Genomic DNA, 20,991 nt, shown 5'->3' with positions numbered 1-20,991 from the left:
CCCCCCCCCCCCCCCCCCCCAAAATGCTTACCATCATGCCAAAACAAAGACACAACTTCATTTCTTGACTAACCCCATCAAACAAGTAGCAAGTTTGATCATGACTCCAACTCGGACCACCCAGCCCCCTTCGTGGATTTTGTCATAGGCAGGATGTTTGGTGTTGCCCACAGGGGCGAAGCTAGGCGGGGTTCATAGGTTCGGACGAACCCAGTAGCTTTTTTGTAGACCCTATATTTGTACTAAAAAATTAAGTAATAACTTTTGAATTCCTAACAAATCTGATTGACAACTCAATGGTAAGGAAGGGGAAGGAAATTTAGAACCTCAAACTCCTAATATCAGCTCCGCATCTGGACTTGCCCACACCTTGACCACCCTATTAAAACAATATTTTTTTTCTTACACGCCAAACTTCAAAAATCACTTATTTTCCGGAAAACATTTTCCTTCATACCAAACACATTACAAAATCTTGAATTCGACTCTGAACCAAAGGATGAAAAAACGTACCTATAATGAAGGGGAAGGTTATCCATCCGCCATTCTTTCGACGCATAGAAGACTTCATTATTGCTGCTTCATCAACATCTCTTACTGAACTTTCCATTGCTAACTGCAGGTCAACTTGAAAGCAAGAGATATTTGTGTCAATACTTTGTTATGGAGAGTTTGAAGTTATAATATTATATAGCAGGCAAAGTTTATCCAAGACTTGCACGCCATACTTTTATTTGCATTTTATAGAAGTTCAATGATTAGGATTATATTATTTTAATAGCATTGATTGGTCACTTTTCGATCCCATCTTCGATAAAATAATCATTATTTTGAAGTTTTTCTTGTGCTATTTTTTAATTATAGGGATTAAAGAAATTATTCATTTCAATTTATGTGATATAATTTGATGTGACACAAGTTTAAGAAATATAAGAAGATTTTATAATGTTTAAAATTATATTTTAATAGACGTTTTGCTAATTAAATAAGACCTAACATGGATAAAATGTTAGAATTCATAAGTAGTTTTCTTTGTTAGTTACCTTTAATTTACCTAATTTATATGATACTCTTTTAATTTTGATATGTTTAAAAGTGTTTGATGTCATTTCATTTTTTAAAACTTCCACACCTTTGGGATTCTTACATATGTAATTAATAAACTATCCAACTTTTGACTTCTGAATTCTGATGTGATGTTTTCTCTACCAAATTATTATTCACTTCATTTGAATCGATGTGGTATCGTTGAAATTATGAGAGTTTATTAATTTTTTTAAATTAAAATTTATTTATTTTTTAAAAATATTATAAGTTGTTAAGTATTATGATCATTTATAATACTTTTTAATATAATTTTCAAAAAAATATAAAATTTGTTTTAAAAAAACTTACAATTTCTATATTTGAATTCATGATCAAAGGTTAGAACTTTTAATCTCAAATTTAAATTGGGCAAAGCTACTTTAGTTATTGCCTTAATAGTATATTTCTTTCATCGTTAACAATATAATATGTAAGACAAACTCTCTTAAGTAAAATCTATTTTTATTTTCTCATACTCTATTTAAAATTATACTTAATAAATTGTTGTTGTAAGTTAAATTCATTTGTTAAACTTTACCATTTTGGACAAATCCCACCATTTTGAAAAGAAAAATGTTATAAACTTTTGATACAATAACTTGCATGGTCATAAATAAATTATAGTACTAGAAGTACAAATTACTGTAAATTTGCATTTATGTAAAAAGTCAACACTTTGTCTTTTGCGACAAGAAAGTCAACAATATTGTCCAATTTTCAATCAAAAATCATACATAGGTCATATATATTTTATTTTTTTTATTTATTTAAATAGCATAGTCTATGAAATGATTAGAGAGATTAAAGCACCAGATATATTTTATTTATATGAGCACAAACCAAATTTAAAAAAAGATAGGTTCACCTAAAATAAGAATAAATAAAAGGAGGGTGAATGCGAAATGTTATCGAACATCAATCAAGTTGCATAACATTTTGTTTTTTTTTTATAATCAGAGTTAATTTACACGTATTTCAATTAATTCTATGAGCATTGTAACAAATAAAAAATTTAACAATAATAATATAATTATTGCTAATAAAATATAATTAATGAGGCTAGTAAGATTGGGAACACATGACCTCAAGGAGTTTTTGCAACGCATTAACCACTAGACTAAACCTTTAACTTATGTCAAGAGGTGTCATAATTTAACTTATTTATTAAAATCAAAATTTGACTTCTATATTCAATGTAATTTAATTTTCTTGACACCCCTTCACTAACACTCTGTTTGGATCATTGTTACCCATTAAATTGTATTGTATCGTTATTATACCTACAATGTTTGTTTTGATTGTTACTTAAAATGTATTGTATTGTATTGTTAAATTTCGTTGTTTTGTAACAATGAAAACCCCTATTTTATGGAACAACCGATTTGATGTGTTCTCATTTTTACTTAATTGCTTTTTCCAATTATATATTTACATAATATTTCAAAATGCTATTTTACCCCTTACCTTATATTATTTAATTCTAATCAAACCTCCTACCCTAGAATAATTAAGGATATTTTAGTAAATTTATAAATTACAATACAATACGATACAATCAAATCAAACAATTAAAATGTTATTAAACAACAACAAACAATACAATCTAGCCAAACATTGTATCTACCATACAATACAGTACAATACAATACAATACATTATGAAACAATGGGAAATAATGATCCAAACAGAGTGTAAGGGTGGATCCACCCCTGTTTATAAGCAACATTCTATATAAGTGCCGCTAAAAACTTTAGCAACTCTGATTATAATGACATTAACTCAATTACCACTAAATATTTTGACAGCAATATATCACCTCTCACCAGTCACCAACAATATTATCAGGTAATTAATTCTATCTACTTATGCTAGAATAGATGAAAAGAAATTATCTAAGTATCTTTATCAAGTTGCATAGTATAATAACACGTTCTCAATAATTTTTGGAGGACTCGTATATTAAATTATTATATTATATAATTAGAAGAAATCAAGTAGGATATTTTCCACCTAATCCAAGTTTATAAAATGCTGGCACCTACCCTGATGATCGGAACTTATGTATAAGAAAATTCTAGATAATTTAACCAGATATTCTAAATATTTTTCTAAAGCAATAATCAGTGGTAGAGCTATAATGTACTGAGGATATTTAAAAAATTATGTCGTATATATAAATAAAATGCTACTTGAAATGATTAAATCTAATATTTTGAATACTCTTAACTCAATAAATTATTGCGGCGCAATGGTGTTAAGTTCTCCTGCTCACAATGCAGGTGCGGGTTTGAATCCCCGCAATTGTGTTTTTAATTCATTTTTAATTGAACTCTCCTTTTTTTTATTACTCTAAGTTATTAACTTGTACCTTTAATTGTCTAAGCTAATTAAATTACTTTCAAAATAATAATTGTTATTTTTGAACAAATTCAAATATTATTCATCAAAATGATTTTTAATTAGAATCAATTGAATTTTCAATGAATTTGGCTTTTTATTTCTTTTCATTAAAATTTAAAATAAAACCTAAATGTAATTATTTAATTTAAAGTTAATAAACAAATTCCAAACTATTTTTATAAAGCTGCTAAAAGCAAATAAAAGAACACCTCGTTTGATTCTATTTCTATTATTCATGTCTTGTTATTGTCGTCCTCGCTAGAGATTAATGGAAGCTTGAAACATAAAAATTATTTCATTTTAAGCTTAATCCCCCCCCCCCCCACCCCACCCCACCCTTTTTTTGTTTTGCTTTGTTCGTTCACTTCATAGTAAATTAAACATAAATATTAAAGCTAAAGATTTGAGTTTGTGTTTTAATATTCTTTTTACATATGTAAAAGGTAGTGAGTTCAAAACTTAAGTTAACGATAGGAATACATAAACTTCAAATCTTGAATTTGTTTCTGTCTCTACTTAACAATTTTGATTGTTGAATTCAGCAACCATGGGAGGATTATCGCTCGCGTCTGGAGGGTGGACGAGCAATCTGATTGTTTTTCTGATAAATGAATTCAACATGAAGAACATTGCTGCTGCTAAAGTTTTCAATGTTGTTAGTGGATTGACAACAATTTTACCCATTGTTGGTGGGATCATTTCTGACTCTTATCTTGGCTGTTTTACTGTCATTTCGATTTCTTCATTTATATCTGCTCTGGTATGGAAAACCAACTCTCTTGTTAGTTGAGTTGATTTCTCCGATGATCACTAACTTATTAAGTCATTTTTGGTTATTTTTGTTGCAAACACTAAGCTTAGTGAGTGACCAACGGTGAAATCAACACTCGTGAAAATAGAAAAAGGATCGAAAAACCACATTTTTTGATTTCTTTGTTTTGCATTTTCAGGGTATATTGCTTTTATTGTTGACAATAACAATTGATGCATTAAGACCTCAAGCATGTGGTGATGGATCCAATCTCTGCACAAGCCCTTCAACAAACCAATATGTATTTTTGTATGTGTCTCTAGCACTAGCATCTATAGGAATCGAGGGCACACGTTTTACAATTGCACCCATGGGAGTTAAGCAATTTGATAAGCCAAAACATCAAGCAATGTTCTTTGATTGGTATATATTCATCTGTTACTTCTGTTGGGCTTTAGGCACCGCGTTCATCGTCTATGTGGAGGACAATATCAGTTGGGCATGGGATTTAGGTATATCCCTGGCTTGTAACATACTTGGCTTGGCCATTTTCCTTGCTGGTAAACGTTTCTATCGACATGTTAAGGAACAAGGAGGCAGCCCTTTCGTTAACTTAGCATGTGTGGTAGTCGTTGCTACTCAGAAATGGAGAGTCCCTCTTTCGGAACAAACTCAACACTACTACCATGATCCAAGTGACAAAACCACATTAGTTCCTACCAAATTCTTCAAGTAAACATCTTTTTTCCCCTGTTTCCTCTGCTTTTATACATATATACTCTACCTGATCAAGTCGTCGTGTACAGGTTCTTGAATTGTGCAGCTTTTATTACTGAGGGAGATACCAAACCAGACGGATCGATTAGTAGTCCTTGGAGATTATGTACAGTGCAGCAAGTAGAGGATTTGAAAGGTTTGATCAAACTTTTCCCTCTATGGGCAAGTGGTTTACTAATATCGACACAACTGGTAATGCAGTTGAGCCTGTTAACACTTCAGGCTCTCAAAATGGATCGCCATATGGGACCTCATTTCGAGATCCCAGCAGGTTCTATGTTAGTCTTCATATTGTTATTCACTTGTATAGCCATATCCATCATTGACCGAATACTAAACCCTTTCCTAGCTAAGTACACAACCTTTTCTCTCACCCCTCTTCAACGCGTTGGCATAGGCCATGCACTAACTATATCGTGCATGGCTGTGTCTGCGTTGGTTGAGTCTAGACGATTGAGGGTAGCTAGATCACACCATCTCCAAGGACAAAAGGATGCTATCGTCCCAATGTCTGTCTTCTGGCTACTACCACAACTAGCTCTAAATGGAATTGGAGAAGGATTCCATTTTCCAGGACATATCGCATTTTATTACCAAGAATTTCCAACATCCTTGAAGAATACCTCAACTGCAATGGTATCGTTGTTTATTGGTATCGCGTTCTATATAGGGAATGTGTTGATTGATGTTGTTCAAAGAGAAACAGGATGGTTGCCTGATAATATCAATGATGGGAGAATGGACAATGTATTCTGGCTTTGTTGTACCCTGGGATCANCATTGATATCTGCTCTGGTATGGAAAACCACTCTCGCGTTAGTTGAGTTGATTTCTTCGATGATCACTAACTTATTAAGTCATTTTTGTTACAAAGACTAAGCTTAGTTAGTGATCAACAGTGAAATCAACCCCTTGGAAATTAAAAAAGGATCCAACAATTTTGTTACATTTTCAGGGTATATTGCTTCAATTGTTGACAACAATATTTGATGCATTAAGACCTTAAGCATGTGATGATGGATCCAATCTCTGCACAAGCCCTTCAACAAACCAATATGTTTTTTTGTATGTGTCTCTAGCACTAGCATCTGTAGGGATCGCGGGTACGCGTTTTACAATTGCACCCATGGGAGCTAAACAATTTGACAAGCCAAAACATCAAGCAATATTCTTTGATTGGTATATATTCATCTATTACTTTTGTTGGGCTTTAAGCACTGCGTTCATCGTCTATGTGGAAGACAATATCAGTTGGGCATGGGGTTTAGGTATATCTCTGGCTTGGCGATTTTCCTTGCTGGTAAACGTTTCTATCGACATTTTAAGGAACAAGGAGGCAGCCCTTTCGTTAACTTAGCACGTGTGGTAGTCGTTGCTACTCAGAAATGGAGAGTCCCTCTTTCGGAACGAACTCAACACTACTACCATGATCCAAATGACAAAACCACATTAGTTCCTACCAAATTCTTCAAGTAAACATCTTTTTTCCCCTGTTTCCTCTGCTTTTATACATATATACTCTACCTGATCAAGTCGTCATGTACAGGTTCTTGAATTGTGCAGCTTTTATTACTGAAGGAGATACCACACCAGACGGATCGATTAGTAATCCTTGGAGATTATGCACAGTGCAACAAGTAGAAGATTTGAAAAGTTTGATCAAACTGTTCCCTCTATGGGCAAGTGGTGTACTGCTATCCATTCAACTAGTTATGCAATTTAGTTTGCTAATACTTCAGGCTCTCAAAATGGATCGCCATATTGGACCTCATTTCGAGATCCCAGCAGGTTCTATGTTAGTCTTCATATTGTTATTCACTTGAATAGCCATATCCATCATTGACCGAATACTAAACCCCTTCCTATCTAAGAACACAAGGTTTACTCTCACTCCACTTCAACGCGTTGGCATAGGCCATGTACTAACTATAGTGTGCATGGTTGTGTTCGCGTTGGTTGAGTCTAGGAGACTGAGGGACGTTGCTAGATCACACCATCTCCAAGGCCAAAAGTATGGTATCGTCCCAATGTCTGTCTTCTGGCTACTGCCACAACTAGCTCTAAGTGGAATCGGAGAAGGGTTCCATTTTCCAGGACATATCGCGTTTTATTACCAAGAATTTCCAACATCCTTGAAGAACACTTCAACTGCAATGGTGTCATTGTTTATTGGTATTGCGTTTTATCTGGGGAATGTGTTGATTGATGTTGTTCAAAGAGAAACAGGATGGTTGCCTGATAATATCAATGATGGGAGAATGGACAATGTATTCTGGCTTTGTTGTACCCTGGGATCAATAAATTTCATATATTTCCTTCTTGTTGCATCCTTTTACAAGTACAAAAATATGGACAACAAACCAAATGTTGTGCCAAGTAAATGATGTACTACTTGTAAAGTATAATTAAGGCATAATATATAAATACGTCGTCTAATTTGGTTTCAGTTGACATTTATGTCATCCCAGATAAATAATGTAAATTGGTGTTTTGTGGAGCAAGAAAACTATCAATTAGCAATTTGTTACTTTGCAATGTTGATGTGGATTAGTGGAACTAATAATTATTATTTATAAGAGAACCTTTTTTTTTTTGGTTTATTTATTAGAGAACCAATTCCACCTCCATGGACCTAATAGATTAAGGGAAAGAAGATTCAATTTAAAAGTGTGGTTAATAACAAAGGTTAAGCTATTTATACTCTTTTCATTTCAGAGTAAGTATTGCTTTAACTTTTTTTACAACTCATTTAAAATAAAAATAAAAGACATCATTTATTAAATTGCCCCTATTTATTCGATGTTTTTGAGAATCAAGCTCTATTAAAAATGATTTTTTTATGAAAATATAATTGAAAATAAAGTACTAATTATTATCTTAAATTCCTAAAGCAATAATTATTTTAGAAGAATATTTTTACTAAAGCAACACTTAGACGAAGGGATTAGTTATCAATAAGTACTATGAGGGGAATTACATTACAATAGCCTAATCCAATTTCAATAAGAAATTAAAAAGTATCCTACTCAACACATTCTAATTCGTTCAAATAAATAAGTTAATAATAAGAAAAGAAAAAAAAAACATCTTATTCGATGCGATCAAATGATTTTTTTTTCCCCTTAACATACTTAGATTTAGAATATTTTGAGTTCTCTCATAACATTTTTTCAGATTCTAATTTTCAAAACCGACCCTTCAAGTTGAGTCATATAGACTATAGTCAACCTTCATAAAAATACATCTACAATTGCATGATGATATTAGTATCACGTGGATTCCAATTTTTGTGCATGATAGGCGGAGGCATATTTTCATTTCAGTAAATTTTTACATATAAATTTATTTTCTTCGTTGAAAATATTGAATTCTGATGAACCTATTAAAGCATATCATATTATATGAAAATGGGTTGGGTGGTTTTCTTAGATGACTTTGGGTAATCTTTTTTAGTTTTTGAAGTTGAATAAGGGGCCAAATTAAAATTTATTTCTTAATTATATGGTATTAGAGCAAGGCACATAATTATTATTATTATTATTGATGTTGGACCCTTATATTAAATAGTCTACGCTTTAGATGTCCAACTCTGGGCGCAAGTTGGAGTATTGAAAAATCTCATCTCAGATCATAATTCTATCGTGAAAGTTGTTAATTACAAATATGCATATCGACTCTTCAACTATATTGAGGCAAAATAATCTTAACTAACCTGATTTTAAACATTTTCATTTGCCCAAAATAATAATGTTTCTTGTTGTAGGTATTTATTCCTTTTCATTCACTTTCTCTTCCTAGTTGATCCACCCTTCATAAAAATAAATAATAAGGATGGAGGCCACGAGAGTCGATATAATATATATTGTAATATTTTTTGATAAAGGGGCGTTTATCGACACCCTTTAAATATATGTGACTCCACCACTTCTGGGAGGGACTCTTGGGGTAAGTACTTGAAAGTTTTGGCTTAATAAATGTTTGAGATCACAAGTACATACAAATAGTTCAAATCATTTTATTAAAAAAATTGTCTCAATAAATGTGCGTATGAAACGATCGTCTAAGGTTGATTTTGTTAAAAAATTAATAATAAATAGTATTTAATTTGAAATTGATCTTTTGGGGTCAATTTTCTCAGTCTTCAACCGGAGATATATTTTTGAGGTCGATTTTAAAAAAAGGCATGTCTCTAACAGGGCCATGCAATAGCTGAGGAGTCAACATGTGTATTTGTAATTAATATTAACTCATAGAGAGTCATAATTTGAAATTTATGATTTTTAAATTCGTATGAATAATAATTAAGTTCATTGACAATATACAAATCATTAAAGTAAATACAAAAAGAAAAGGAAAAATGTAGAGCAACATTAAAGAGATATAAGCTCTTTGTGATTTAGATATTGTAGAGTAACATTTTATTCTTTTATTATATTGGTATAAAAGTGATATGTTCATCTTCGACCTGCTGGGCAGAAATGTGTTACTATTACAGAGATAGATTCGTGATGTGTTAGGTTCAAAGGAAACCGACATGTGTCGGTTAGATATAAAAATTTGGGATTTGGACCAATGAAATTTTGAAATAACATTTAGGAAGAGTTAAGTTAGGGTCGATAATAATGTCATAATAGGAAAAAATAAAAGAAAAAAATAATGATGAGTGAAAAATGGATGGGATATACCAAACATTAGTGGGGCCAACTTAAGCAATCTTGTGAATCAAATATTAATTTAATGATTTATCCAATGGTTTAGACAATCAAAATCACCGATTTCTTTGAACTTGGATAATAGAATTTATCGGTTTCTTGAACCTAATTTATTGCAAAAGTAAATATCTCGTCTAATCCATTGTCTTTTTATTTTCATATTAAAATATAGTTTTTACCCTCACAATTAACATATGTTATTAGCAATACTTATAATTGTATGCACTATTTCAAAATAATAAAATATAAATCATGTGTTGAGATTCACTACCTTAAATATCTTGTTATAAAAAATCTTATTGGCAAATATGAAGTTTCGAGTAATTCAATTCAAAGATCTAAAAAATTAGAAAAAAGTTTTTATAAAGTTATATTCTCCCATAGTTGGAGTGAAAATTGAAGGAAACAAAACATCAAATTTTTACATGAAAACCTCCTCAAATACTAATACCAATTATCATGAAAATAATTCTCAAAAGTTTATTTATAGATATAATGAATGACTATTTTAATTTTCTTAAAGCAAAAATCAATTTCAAAGAAAAATCAAAACCTAACCAAAATAAGATTAAACCATCTAACCTTTGGCTAGAAAACATGGGCAATGGTCCAACAGTGCCTTTGTTGAAGACATTAGTTAGTAAAGAAATAGTTAACTCTCGACTAGAAGACTACATAAATTAAGGGTGTGTTTGGTACAAAGAAAAATATTTTTTTGCTTTTTATTTTTTCATGTTCGTTTGATCAACGTTTTCAAGAAAAAAAAACATTTTATCTAGGAAAATAAGTTTTTTAAAAAAAATTTAGAAAAATGACTATTTTTTTTAATGAAACTAGGAAAAACAAGACATCTACTAGTGATGTAACAGTCATTGTGTCCTATCCATCCTCCAATACGCTTCATCTTCATTCTCACCCCCTTTAGCTCCGATTCCCACCACCCCACACATCTACCTTGCAGGGCCGGCTCTATGCTTTCAAAAATAAGGCCTTTGCCTTAGGCCCCCAAATTTTTGTCAAGAATAAATTACGTGTTAAATTTTTTATAGAAAAATTAATTATTTATGATAAAAAGTATAATTTTTTTAAAAAAATAAATTATTTTATCCACTTTAACATCTTTTGTACTTTGTTAAAAATAAGAATTAACAGTGAAAAGTGTTGAACAAAGTGAATTACAAATTCTTTTTTATTTCTTTTTAAATTTTAGTTTCAAGCATTACTCTAAGCATATTAAAATGAGGTATACCAAGTCATCAACTTTTTGAATCAAATTCTATGATTCTAAACTTCTAACTCTTATCTTTATTTAATATTTATCAACTTATTGCTTATATCATTATGTTAACAATACATATAATAATTGTCTCACTTAAAGGATGTTTTTCAATNACAGTACCTTTGTTGAAGACATTAGTAAAGAAATAGTTAACTCTGGACTAGAAGACTACATAAATTAAGGGCATTTTTGGTACGAAGAAAAATATTTTTTTTTCTTTTCATTTTTTCATGTTCGTTTGATCAACGTTTTCAAGAAAAAAAAACATTTTGTCTAGAAAAATAAGTTTTTTTGAAATTAGAAAAATGATTTATTTTTTTAGTGAGACTAGGAAAAACAAAATATCTATGAGTGAACAGTCATTGTGTCCTATCAATCCTCCAATACGCTTCATCTTCACTCTCACCCTTTTGGCTCCGATTTCCACCACCCCACACATCTACCCTGCTACTCTCACTATCCACTTACTATGACATGTGGCAAATTGATGAGAATGTATCTAAGTTTAATAAGTCAACTAGAAGAATATTTTTAAGACTGACAATAATTTTAAAACGAAACTAATAATTTACGTCAGATTTAAAAATGTTTTTTATACTTCTCAATTTATTTTTTTATATAAGTGGAAGCATCATTGGCTCAAGACTTTGCTTTGAAATATTCTCAGAATTTGCAGACAAATGATTAATGTTTTTTTTCAGTGCGTTTTCAAATTGTTTTGCCCATTAATGATTAAAATCTCTGAATGCTTGCATTCGACGTTCCAGAGAAATCATAAAATACACTTGCAATCGCACTATGATTTTCTTTTTATTTAATCATACACTTTCTCAGATTTATTTTACTTGTCATTTTTTCTTTTTTTTCCGCGTGTTTCTTAAGAAATATTAATTAAAAGGGTGATTTAATTATATTATCTTTATTTTTATTTTTTTATTTCAATTTAATATTACTTTTCTTGTCACAATAATCTTAACTTTAAATATATTAATTCGAGTAATTCAAATTCGCATTATATATGTAAGACTTATTAAAGAAGGAAGCATTTCCTGTTTATAAAAATTATATTAAAAGCAAATGGATCTCATCCGTCCCACTGTAAACCTTTTGAGAGAAAAGGAAGGTTGTGATTCTTTTGAGAAACGGAAGTGATAAAGAAAATGGATATCGAATTTAACTCAACCCTATTTATCATCAAGTATTTTGTATATGTATAGAACTCAAGTAATATTATAAAAGCGTAAGCGATATATGCGTGCTAAAAGATTAAATACACAACCTAATAATTACAGAGCGGATTTTCATACAAACTCTGAAAAGAACAAGATAACAAAAATCAAACCGAACAAATACACATACTTGCCATAGAGATTGAACATTTTTACATGTACAAAAAAACAAGTATATATAACTCGGACTCCAAATCAATTAAAATTCTGAATCCGCCACTGCATACTCGATCGAGCCATGCTAGCTATAATCACTTATTGAAAGCATTAGCTGCACCATGATCAACCACTTTGTTCCCAACTTTTCTCTTGTAAAACCAAACACATAGTAAATAATACCCAAAATTCACCATTCCAACCATAGCAAACACCCAATAAAACTTGTCAATTCTCCCCTGATTTATGTCATTTGGCAACCAACTAGTCGTCCTTCGAACAAGATCAATCAACGCGGTACTCACATAAAATGAAACCGCGATAACTAGCCATGTTAGGGCAGTTGAAACACTCTTCAACGACGTTGGAAATTCTTGATAGTACAATGATACTTGTCCTGGAAAATGAAATGCCTCACCTATCCCAATAAGAACTAAATGTGGCACGAGCCACAAGACAGAAATCTTGAATCCGTCTCTGTCTCTGACTTGATTAAGTCTTTTAGACTCTACTAAAGCTGCCACTCCCAAGCCAATAAAAGTAAGCACATGGCCAACTCCAATTCGTTTGAAAGGCGTAACATTGTGGCCAATCAATTTTTCCCACGCGGGGAAGAGAAATCTATCGAATATTGTTAGAAAAATCGAGGTGGTGACGAGTACAATGACAGGGATTGAACCAGCTGGAATTTGAAAATGAGGTCCTAAATGTCTGTCCATGGCTAAGGCTTGAAGTACAGACAAACTAATTAGGACCGCGATAGGAGTCGAAAGAAATATGCTTGATGAACACAATGGCAGAGTTCTCGTTAGACTTTTAAAGTCTTCTACTTCACTTACTGTACAGAGTCTCCATGGTTTCGCGATTGAGTCGTCCTGTTTAACATCTCCTTCACATTTTAACGCTGCACGGTTCAAAAACCTGCATCACAAGTGAAGAGATCAATACATATTTATGTAAAATTTAATTTGGAAGGACGTGGCATTGACTCAAGTCGCCCATTTGCCACCCCTGAAATGATAACAAAGAAAAAAACATAACAGATAATGGTCAAAAACTCAACTGAACTATTGCTTTTTCACTAGTTTCACACTTCAACTATCAATTATTCCCATTCTCACATGACACCTCAACTATCAGTTGTTTCCTTTTCCTACCTGAACGATGGTCATAGTTCAGATAGGAAAAAGGAACAACTGGTAGTTAGAGTGTGAAACTAGCGAAAAGGTGATAGTTTAGATGTGTTTTTGACTATTAACTCGAAAGATAAAGTGAACTCACCCAAAACTTCTTGAGGGTGCTATTGACATGGTTTGATCAACATTGGCATGTGGTCCATTATACCAATTATTCTCATCTAAAATTGGAAGTTTCCTTTTTCTAATAGTTGCCACAATCACATGAGCCAAACTAGTAAAAGGACTACCTTCAAGTTTAGCATAATGGTAAAATCTACTTCCACTTAAGAAAACAACTAAACCAACAAAATTGACAGCTACACATACAAAATACCCAAATTTCCAGCTCACATTGTCTTCAATGTACACAATAACAGTTGCACCAATAACTGTCCCAATGTACATGGTGAAGAAGAACCAATTGAAGAACATGTTTTGGTACTTTGAGTCACGAAATTGGTTCGCGCCAATTGTTGCTATGTTAGTTCTCATTCCACCTAATCCGATGGAGGCCAACGCGATTCCTCCGTATAAGAAGGCAAATTGAAGTTTTGTTGGTGACATACAAATGCCTGAACCATTTGTGCATAGTTGTTGAGGCCTCAATGTGTCAATTGTTGATGTTAAAGCTAAGAGAACTATGCCCTGTATGAGTTAAAGTTAGATGATCACAACTAATTTCATGATGCATTATAAAAATGGGCATTTTTGTAAAATTGGAGTTAATTTTACCGATAGTCATTCAACTTTCAGTTTATTGCACCAAAACTATAAAGTTATACTTTTTGTGATAGAAACACAATTGAACTATGTATATATGTCATAGGAGAAAAAACACAAAACTCCGAAAATTGATAAATCTGATCCTAAAAAAAGGGCATTTTTTGTAAAATTAGAGTTAATTTTGTTTGATAGTTATTCAACTTTCAGTTTATGGCACCAAAACTATAAAATTATACTTTTTGTGACACAAAAATAATTGAACCATGTCTATTTATATCATACGAAAAAGGGGAAAAACTGCTCCCCCACCACCACAAAAAAAATAGATTTGATGTATGAATAATCTACCAAACCACCTACACCAGCTAAGGAAAGGTTGATGCACAAAACAATTCACGTTAACTGGATATATGAAAGGGCCATATCCAGAAGATAATTTTAAAATCATAGGCGCACCCTCCTGAAGGAAAAAATGTATGAAGTAAGAATTGATCCCCCTAAAGTAAATAACTCGACAACCAACACTTAACCAAGTGCACCACTTAAATTAGTCACTAACTGCACTCAAAAGAGACATGATGTAAACAATTTATCCAATTGTAAGTCAATAAAAGGAAAAAAAAATGTATGAAATGGAAATTGATCACCTAAAAGTACATAACTCAACGTCAACACTCAGCCAAGTGCACCACTTAAATTAGTCACTAACCACAGTCAAAAAGAGACGTGATATAAACAATTTATCCTAATGTAAGTCAATAAAAGGAAAAAAAAAGGAAAAAATGCATGAAGTAGGAATTGAACTCCGAAAAGTAAATAACTCAACAATCAACACTCAACCAAGTGCACCACTTAAATTAGTCGGTGACCGCACTCAAAAGAGACGTGATGTAAACAGTTTATAAGTCGATAAAGTTAAAAAGAAAAGTAGGGGATCAGATTACATACCAGTAGAGAGATTAAACAAGATGTCCATACAACAGAGAAACAACCAAAGAATGAATCAGCAAGAATAGCAGCAACAACAGGAACAAAATTGACAGAGCCATTCATAATATTAGAAACTTGAGCAGCATCAATACTATTCATTCCAAATTCCTCAATTAAGTACACTGTCAAGTTATTCATCCAACCTGCTGCTGCTACGTTCAATCCCGCTGTCGTTGCTACACATTATTCAAAAACATAATTTAGTAAATGAAATAACAGTAACGTTACGTTCTTTCTAACAGCTTAAACTTTTTGAGACGTTCGAGAAAAGAGACCTATTGTAAAAGGGAATGTAATCCATCCTCCTCGTTTTCCGTGTCCAGCTGAGCTCTTCAAGATTTGTGATTCTCCATCCATATTTGAAAAATGAAAAAATGTGAGATGATTTTTTATAAATACTCTGTTTCAGTTTATATATAGAGCTTTTATAGAAAGCTTGAAAGGTTTGTTTTTGTTATTTTTTTATTTTTTTTACAAACAATCTTTCCCTTCAAGCAATAAACAAAAAAAAAATAGTTTACTTTCTCCGTTCATTTTTACTTGTCTATTAAAATAGATGTTTATTTTTACTTATTTAGTGTAAACCGTTAAGAGATAATTGGAGCAGCTCATCGGGCTTTACGGGACTTGGAAGGCATCGACTCGTTATCCTTCTACCGAAAAGAGCGAGAGTTGTTTGTTGCTCTATGAAACCATCCTTATGTGGTCTGTTATTATTAATTATAGTCATTTTCAATAGTAAAATTGTTATTTTATTTAGGGAATAAGGACAAATATACCCCAGACTATTGTAAATGGTATGTAGATACCCTCCGTCATACTTTTGGGACATTGGTGCCCCTGCCGTCTAAAAACTAGAGCATATATGTCCTTCACTCTAACTGAAGACTAAATAGGGACACGTGGCACAATCTTACACGTCCATCCGATATTTAATAAATGTCGGATCGGTAGATAAGATTATGACACGTGTATGTCCGTTAGTATAAAGGGTATATATGCTCTAGTTTTTGGACGACAGGGGCACCAATGTCCCAAAAGTATGACGGAGGGTGTCTGCATACCATTTATTATAGTTCGGGATATATTTATCTTTTTTCCCTTTTATTTATTGATTCTGATTGATTCTGAAGAAATATGTTAAGTTAATACTAGATCGGTAAAAATAAATGGAGGGAGTATATATAAATATAGAGTAGAGGTAGATAATAGAGGAAATTATATCTTAACTACCTTGATTTTAAAAATATTTTAATTTCATTTGCCCAAAATAATCATGATTCTTGTTGTAGGTATTTATTCATTTTCATTCGCTTTCTCTTCCTTGGTCCACCCTTAATAAAAATAATTGAACAGGTGGGAGGCAGTGGAAGCCAATAATATATATAAAAGAATATTATCTATTTATATAGTATAATTTTTTAATAAAAAGACGTCTATTGACACTTTTTGAATACATATGACTCCATCACTTGTGGGAGGAAGCCTTACGGTAAGTAGTTACTTAAAAGTTTTGGCTCGATAAATATTTGAAATCACCAGTACTAATTGTTCAAATTATTTTATTAAAAGTTTTGACTCGATCGACAAACATGCATATGAAAAAATCAATTAAAAATATTGAGTATAATCGAATTCATAATCCACAATACTATAGCTCCACCCTAATTTTTTTAAAATATAAGAGTGAATGCATGTGAAAAGTTAGCAAAAACATCACATCGTAATGTTAAATAAGAACTTGCATTATCAATTGTTGATGAGATCATATTAGCAATTTTGAAGTTGATTCACATGGCAATAGGATAATCATCTAAGTGGGATAATATACATATCTCTAAATGGACTCAATTAATAGAGAAAAGGGGTAGGTGGGAGCAGGGGCGGACCCACGTGTAGAGTTTTGGGTGTCGACCACCCATTGACCCCGACGGAAACTTTATATATGTGTATAGAAAATACTGAAAATGTTATATAATGTTTGTTTGAACACCCATTAAACAAAGTGTTCCATGGGCGTTGTGGTTCTGAAGTAGGATTCTAGGAGCGCTGGTGCCCTTCATTGAGGGTTCAAGCCCCTGCACAACATCTATTTTTTTGTTGAAAAAAGGCCAACAGAAACTTCTTGACTTCTTTTTCAAAATTTTGCTTATATTTCTATTTGTTTTTCCACTTTCCTATTTTTTGTATTTCATTTATTAATTAAATTATAAAAATATTAGTAGTAAACTTCTAGAAAGAATTTTTTTTTTTGGCTTGTTAAAAGAATTGAGCACCCACGATCATCGAATTTTGAATCCACCACTGGGTGGGAGCAGAGGAGGAGATAAAAGTTAGGTTACGAATTCAGCTAAATATTAAATTTAAAACTCAGTTATTAACATTTAAAGTTATTATTTTAAAACTCAAAATTATAAAATGAAAATTTTGATTTTGCCTAGGTGGGATGGACAAAAAAAAATGTGGGTAATTTTTTGCCAAAATTACAATCATTAACATGAACTCAATCGACATTTTCTCTTGTCAACTAGATATAATTAATGTTTTTCAATCAAAGATTTATCAAAAATAATTTTTCTACCTTATAAAAATAAAAATAAGATCCGCGTACCTTCTATTATTTCTCGATCCTATTTATAAAAATTTGATAATTATTGAGTGGAATCCACTAATCATCCATACAGATAGTGGTGCAATATTATATTATTTGATGGAGTGTTATAATGATCTAAATTATTTTTGGTATTAGCATCTTTGTAAATAGTATATATTTAGTTTGTATTTTGTAAGGCTAAGATTTATGTACTCCTTTGTGTGATTAGTGATTTTTGGTATATATACAAATTGAGATTACATTTGAAAGTGTGGTTAATAACAAAAGTTTCTAAATAATTTATGTCAGCAATAATTAATCAAGAAGGGGAATCAAATTATGTTGAAAAATTAAAGAAAATCCATGATCAGGATGAAACTTGGGTGAAACTAAAGTAACTAGCACTGGTTATTCCAGCAAGAGCTTTTTATGACCTTTCATTTATTTATCAAAAAAGTTAAAGATCTTTTTTAAGATGCTCAGATGGTCCGGTAAAAAAACGATATTTAGATATTTTAGTGAGGAGGTGTGAAAGATTGATTATAGTAGACTTAAAGAGAAATAGTGATAGGCTGAAGAAGTATTCAGAACAAGTGATTAGAAAATATATGGCACATTTGCAGGTTATCGATGACATGATCTTAGACAAGAGGATATGAAGGTCAAAGATTAGGGTAGATGATTAGTAGATAGTAAAACGTTGTCTAATTTTCAATATCAATATATTATTATTATTATTATTATTATTATTATTATTATTATTATTATTATTATTGTTATCCAACTATATATCGTATTCTTCAATGTACTTTTTCTTTTGCTTAGGCTATCGTCTTATATATTTGTTATTGATATTGTTCTTTTCTTCATTATTTTCAGCTGACTTTTTCATTATTGTATTTTCTTTTCACATGTGTTATATACTACCTTCTATTTATTTAATTATTTCATTTTGTTCCTTTGTTAAAAAAAATAAATTAATTATGCTTGACGACTTTCATTATGCTTCCATTTTGAGCAACAATGGAAATGTTAGTCTTTAATTGCTTTGATTAACCAGCTGGAAGACGCTTTAATTAGAGGAGATGAATTTATGATCATGCATGCAGGATCATTTGCACTTTTTCCCCTATGTGCAAATAATTTTTCTCGGGATATAAATTTATATTTTGTTTCATAATATTTTACGAGCTATGTTCTTTATTCTTAAAAAACTTAGCTATGTCCTGCTAGGCATAAGTTTGAATTTTTAAGGACATAAATTAAAGATTGACTCATTTAAAGGGTAAATTGTGCAATTAAATGCATAATTAGAGGTATTAAATAGACGAGTTGGACGGAATGTGAGTGGATCAAAATAGTTAATAAATGGATGAGTTATTGACCACTCAGAGATTACTTGGACTGAAATGAATTGAACTGCAATGGACTAAAACACAGATCAAAATATTTTAAGTTAATTTTATTTGCATGATGAAGTAAGAGCAATTAGTACTAAACATTTACGTTTGGTATCACAAATATGATTTTCCTCCATTGCTTTGAATTATTGTTTGACCAACTTATATAGAAAAAAATTGAACTATTTGAAAAAAGATTATATTTACTTTATTTACTTAATTACGTTTTATTACACCTCCACATGACCACATGATGTGTGAGATGACTTGATTTATTTATATGTATGATAAATCAATAACGTAGAAATTTTTCTTTGAAGGGTTGGTGACACTCAATTTAATTATATGAAACCACTTAATCAGAAAAATATTAGGAGTAACTATTAAAGAAAGCAACCGCTATATTTATTTAATTCTATAATCAACAAATTATTGGACTAATTTCTCACTTAAGTTTGAAAATAATTAACATAACACTCATGCTATTAATTAAAATCAAATTTTAAGTTGTATATTACACTCTTCACTTTTTGGTTTATCCCAAGACCCAAAAGTATCAACCTCAATTTTAGATTTTAAGAGTCTTTAAGTTTAATCGTTCCTTTAAAAAAAAAAAAANCAATATTTTATTTCAAACGCTTCAAAAATAAATTCAGCCGATTTCGTGTTAAGTATTAGTGAAGCTATAATTTAATAGGCATAATACATAAATAAACACTCAAATTTGGTAAAACAAGTAAATACTTCAATTTTGAGTGTGCATGTTTAGATACCTCAACTTTTCTCCATTATGTTAGTTGAACACTCCAACTTACAAAATGATCATCTAGACACCTTCAAAATTTATGTTTCACGCCAATCACGTGTCAACTAGATAGGTAAAAAAAGCTCGTAAATAATTTATATATGCACACATGTGTATTTGTGTATGTATATTTGATCAATTGCTTTAGGTCTTAATTGATTCTTCAAGGTCGTTTGGTTATTAGTTAGAGTTATGTGGGTATTAGTTAGTTATGACTTTTGTCGATTTTGTTATGTATATATTAATTATGCACATGATCCCCAAAATATGAGAAATATGTCATATTTTTGCTTTAAGTCAAAGTTAAAATTACTAGTCAACCAGAATTAACAATTGTAAGCCTTCAACAAAGAAAAAGGAATGAAAGATGGAATTGAATTGACAAATCTGATTTTATACAAAGAAAAAAAAAAAGAAATCTTGACAAATTTCATAGAGAACCAATCATCCATAAAGACAATCAAGACCAAAAAAAAATTAAAAATAGGCACTTGAATGGGTCATCAATTTGGGCCAAAGTAATGGGCTAATTTGTGCTGCTTAGAGTAAATGGACTGTGTCCAAACTTAGCCCATGTCCAATCCATTATAAAATCTAGTGGATTGGGTGGGTCTAGGTTTGGATTGTGGAGTAAATTCTTGTAAATTTCATGTATGTTGAGTCGGTCTACATGAACGATCCATGAGTTATGACCCAAATTCAAAATCTTAACACTACGGATGTTGATGTTTTTCTTAGGGGCAACTCTTTGTGATTCAGTATTTTTTTCTTTTTCACCCCTTTATGATTCAATATTCATCATGGGAACTTTGTTTTCAGTAGTGAAGTTTTGCACCGTCTTTTATTGTTAGCGTTTTATGTCGGATTGTTTGATAGCTGATAAGAGTTATGCATGCATTAATAAGTGACACG

The 20,991-nt window shown here is 31.3% G+C and overlaps 3 protein-coding genes across 3 annotated transcripts in view; 1 reads left to right on the top strand and 2 right to left on the bottom strand.

The window, feature by feature from the left end:
* LOC125844762 (protein NRT1/ PTR FAMILY 2.7-like) overlaps window positions 1-631 on the bottom strand; it is a 3,876-nt gene extending 3,245 nt beyond the window's left edge. The window contains exon 1 of the mRNA XM_049524093.1: window positions 514-631. Coding sequence (XP_049380050.1) covers window positions 514-610 — 97 coding nt within the window. The 5' untranslated portion in view covers window positions 611-631. The remainder of the gene's footprint in view (window positions 1-513) is intronic.
* Window positions 632-4,033: 3,402 nt separating this feature from the next.
* Window positions 4,034-7,398, top strand: LOC125845090 (protein NRT1/ PTR FAMILY 2.7-like). Its single transcript, XM_049524511.1, has 5 exons — window positions 4,034-4,246; window positions 4,437-4,969; window positions 5,044-5,285; window positions 5,325-5,591; window positions 7,112-7,398. Exons 1-5 carry the CDS (start codon window positions 4,034-4,036, stop codon window positions 7,396-7,398), a joined length of 1,542 nt encoding a protein of 513 aa, XP_049380468.1.
* A 4,857-nt stretch (window positions 7,399-12,255) lies between these two features.
* On the bottom strand, window positions 12,256-15,668 carry LOC125844323 (protein NRT1/ PTR FAMILY 2.7-like). Its single transcript, XM_049523613.1, has 4 exons — window positions 15,557-15,668; window positions 15,240-15,457; window positions 13,672-14,213; window positions 12,256-13,311 (listed from the first exon to the last, which is right to left on the bottom strand). Exons 1-4 carry the CDS (start codon window positions 15,636-15,638, stop codon window positions 12,486-12,488), a joined length of 1,668 nt encoding a protein of 555 aa, XP_049379570.1. The 5' UTR covers window positions 15,639-15,668; the 3' UTR covers window positions 12,256-12,485.
* Window positions 15,669-20,991: the final 5,323 nt, after the last annotated feature.

The sequence above is a fragment of the Solanum stenotomum genome, chromosome 11 (genome assembly GCF_019186545.1).
Source record: "Solanum stenotomum isolate F172 chromosome 11, ASM1918654v1, whole genome shotgun sequence".
In the NCBI taxonomy this organism is placed as follows: domain Eukaryota; kingdom Viridiplantae; phylum Streptophyta; class Magnoliopsida; order Solanales; family Solanaceae; genus Solanum; species Solanum stenotomum.
Note: the sequence above shows the minus strand (reverse complement) of the source record. Positions and strands in the feature narration are given on the sequence as shown.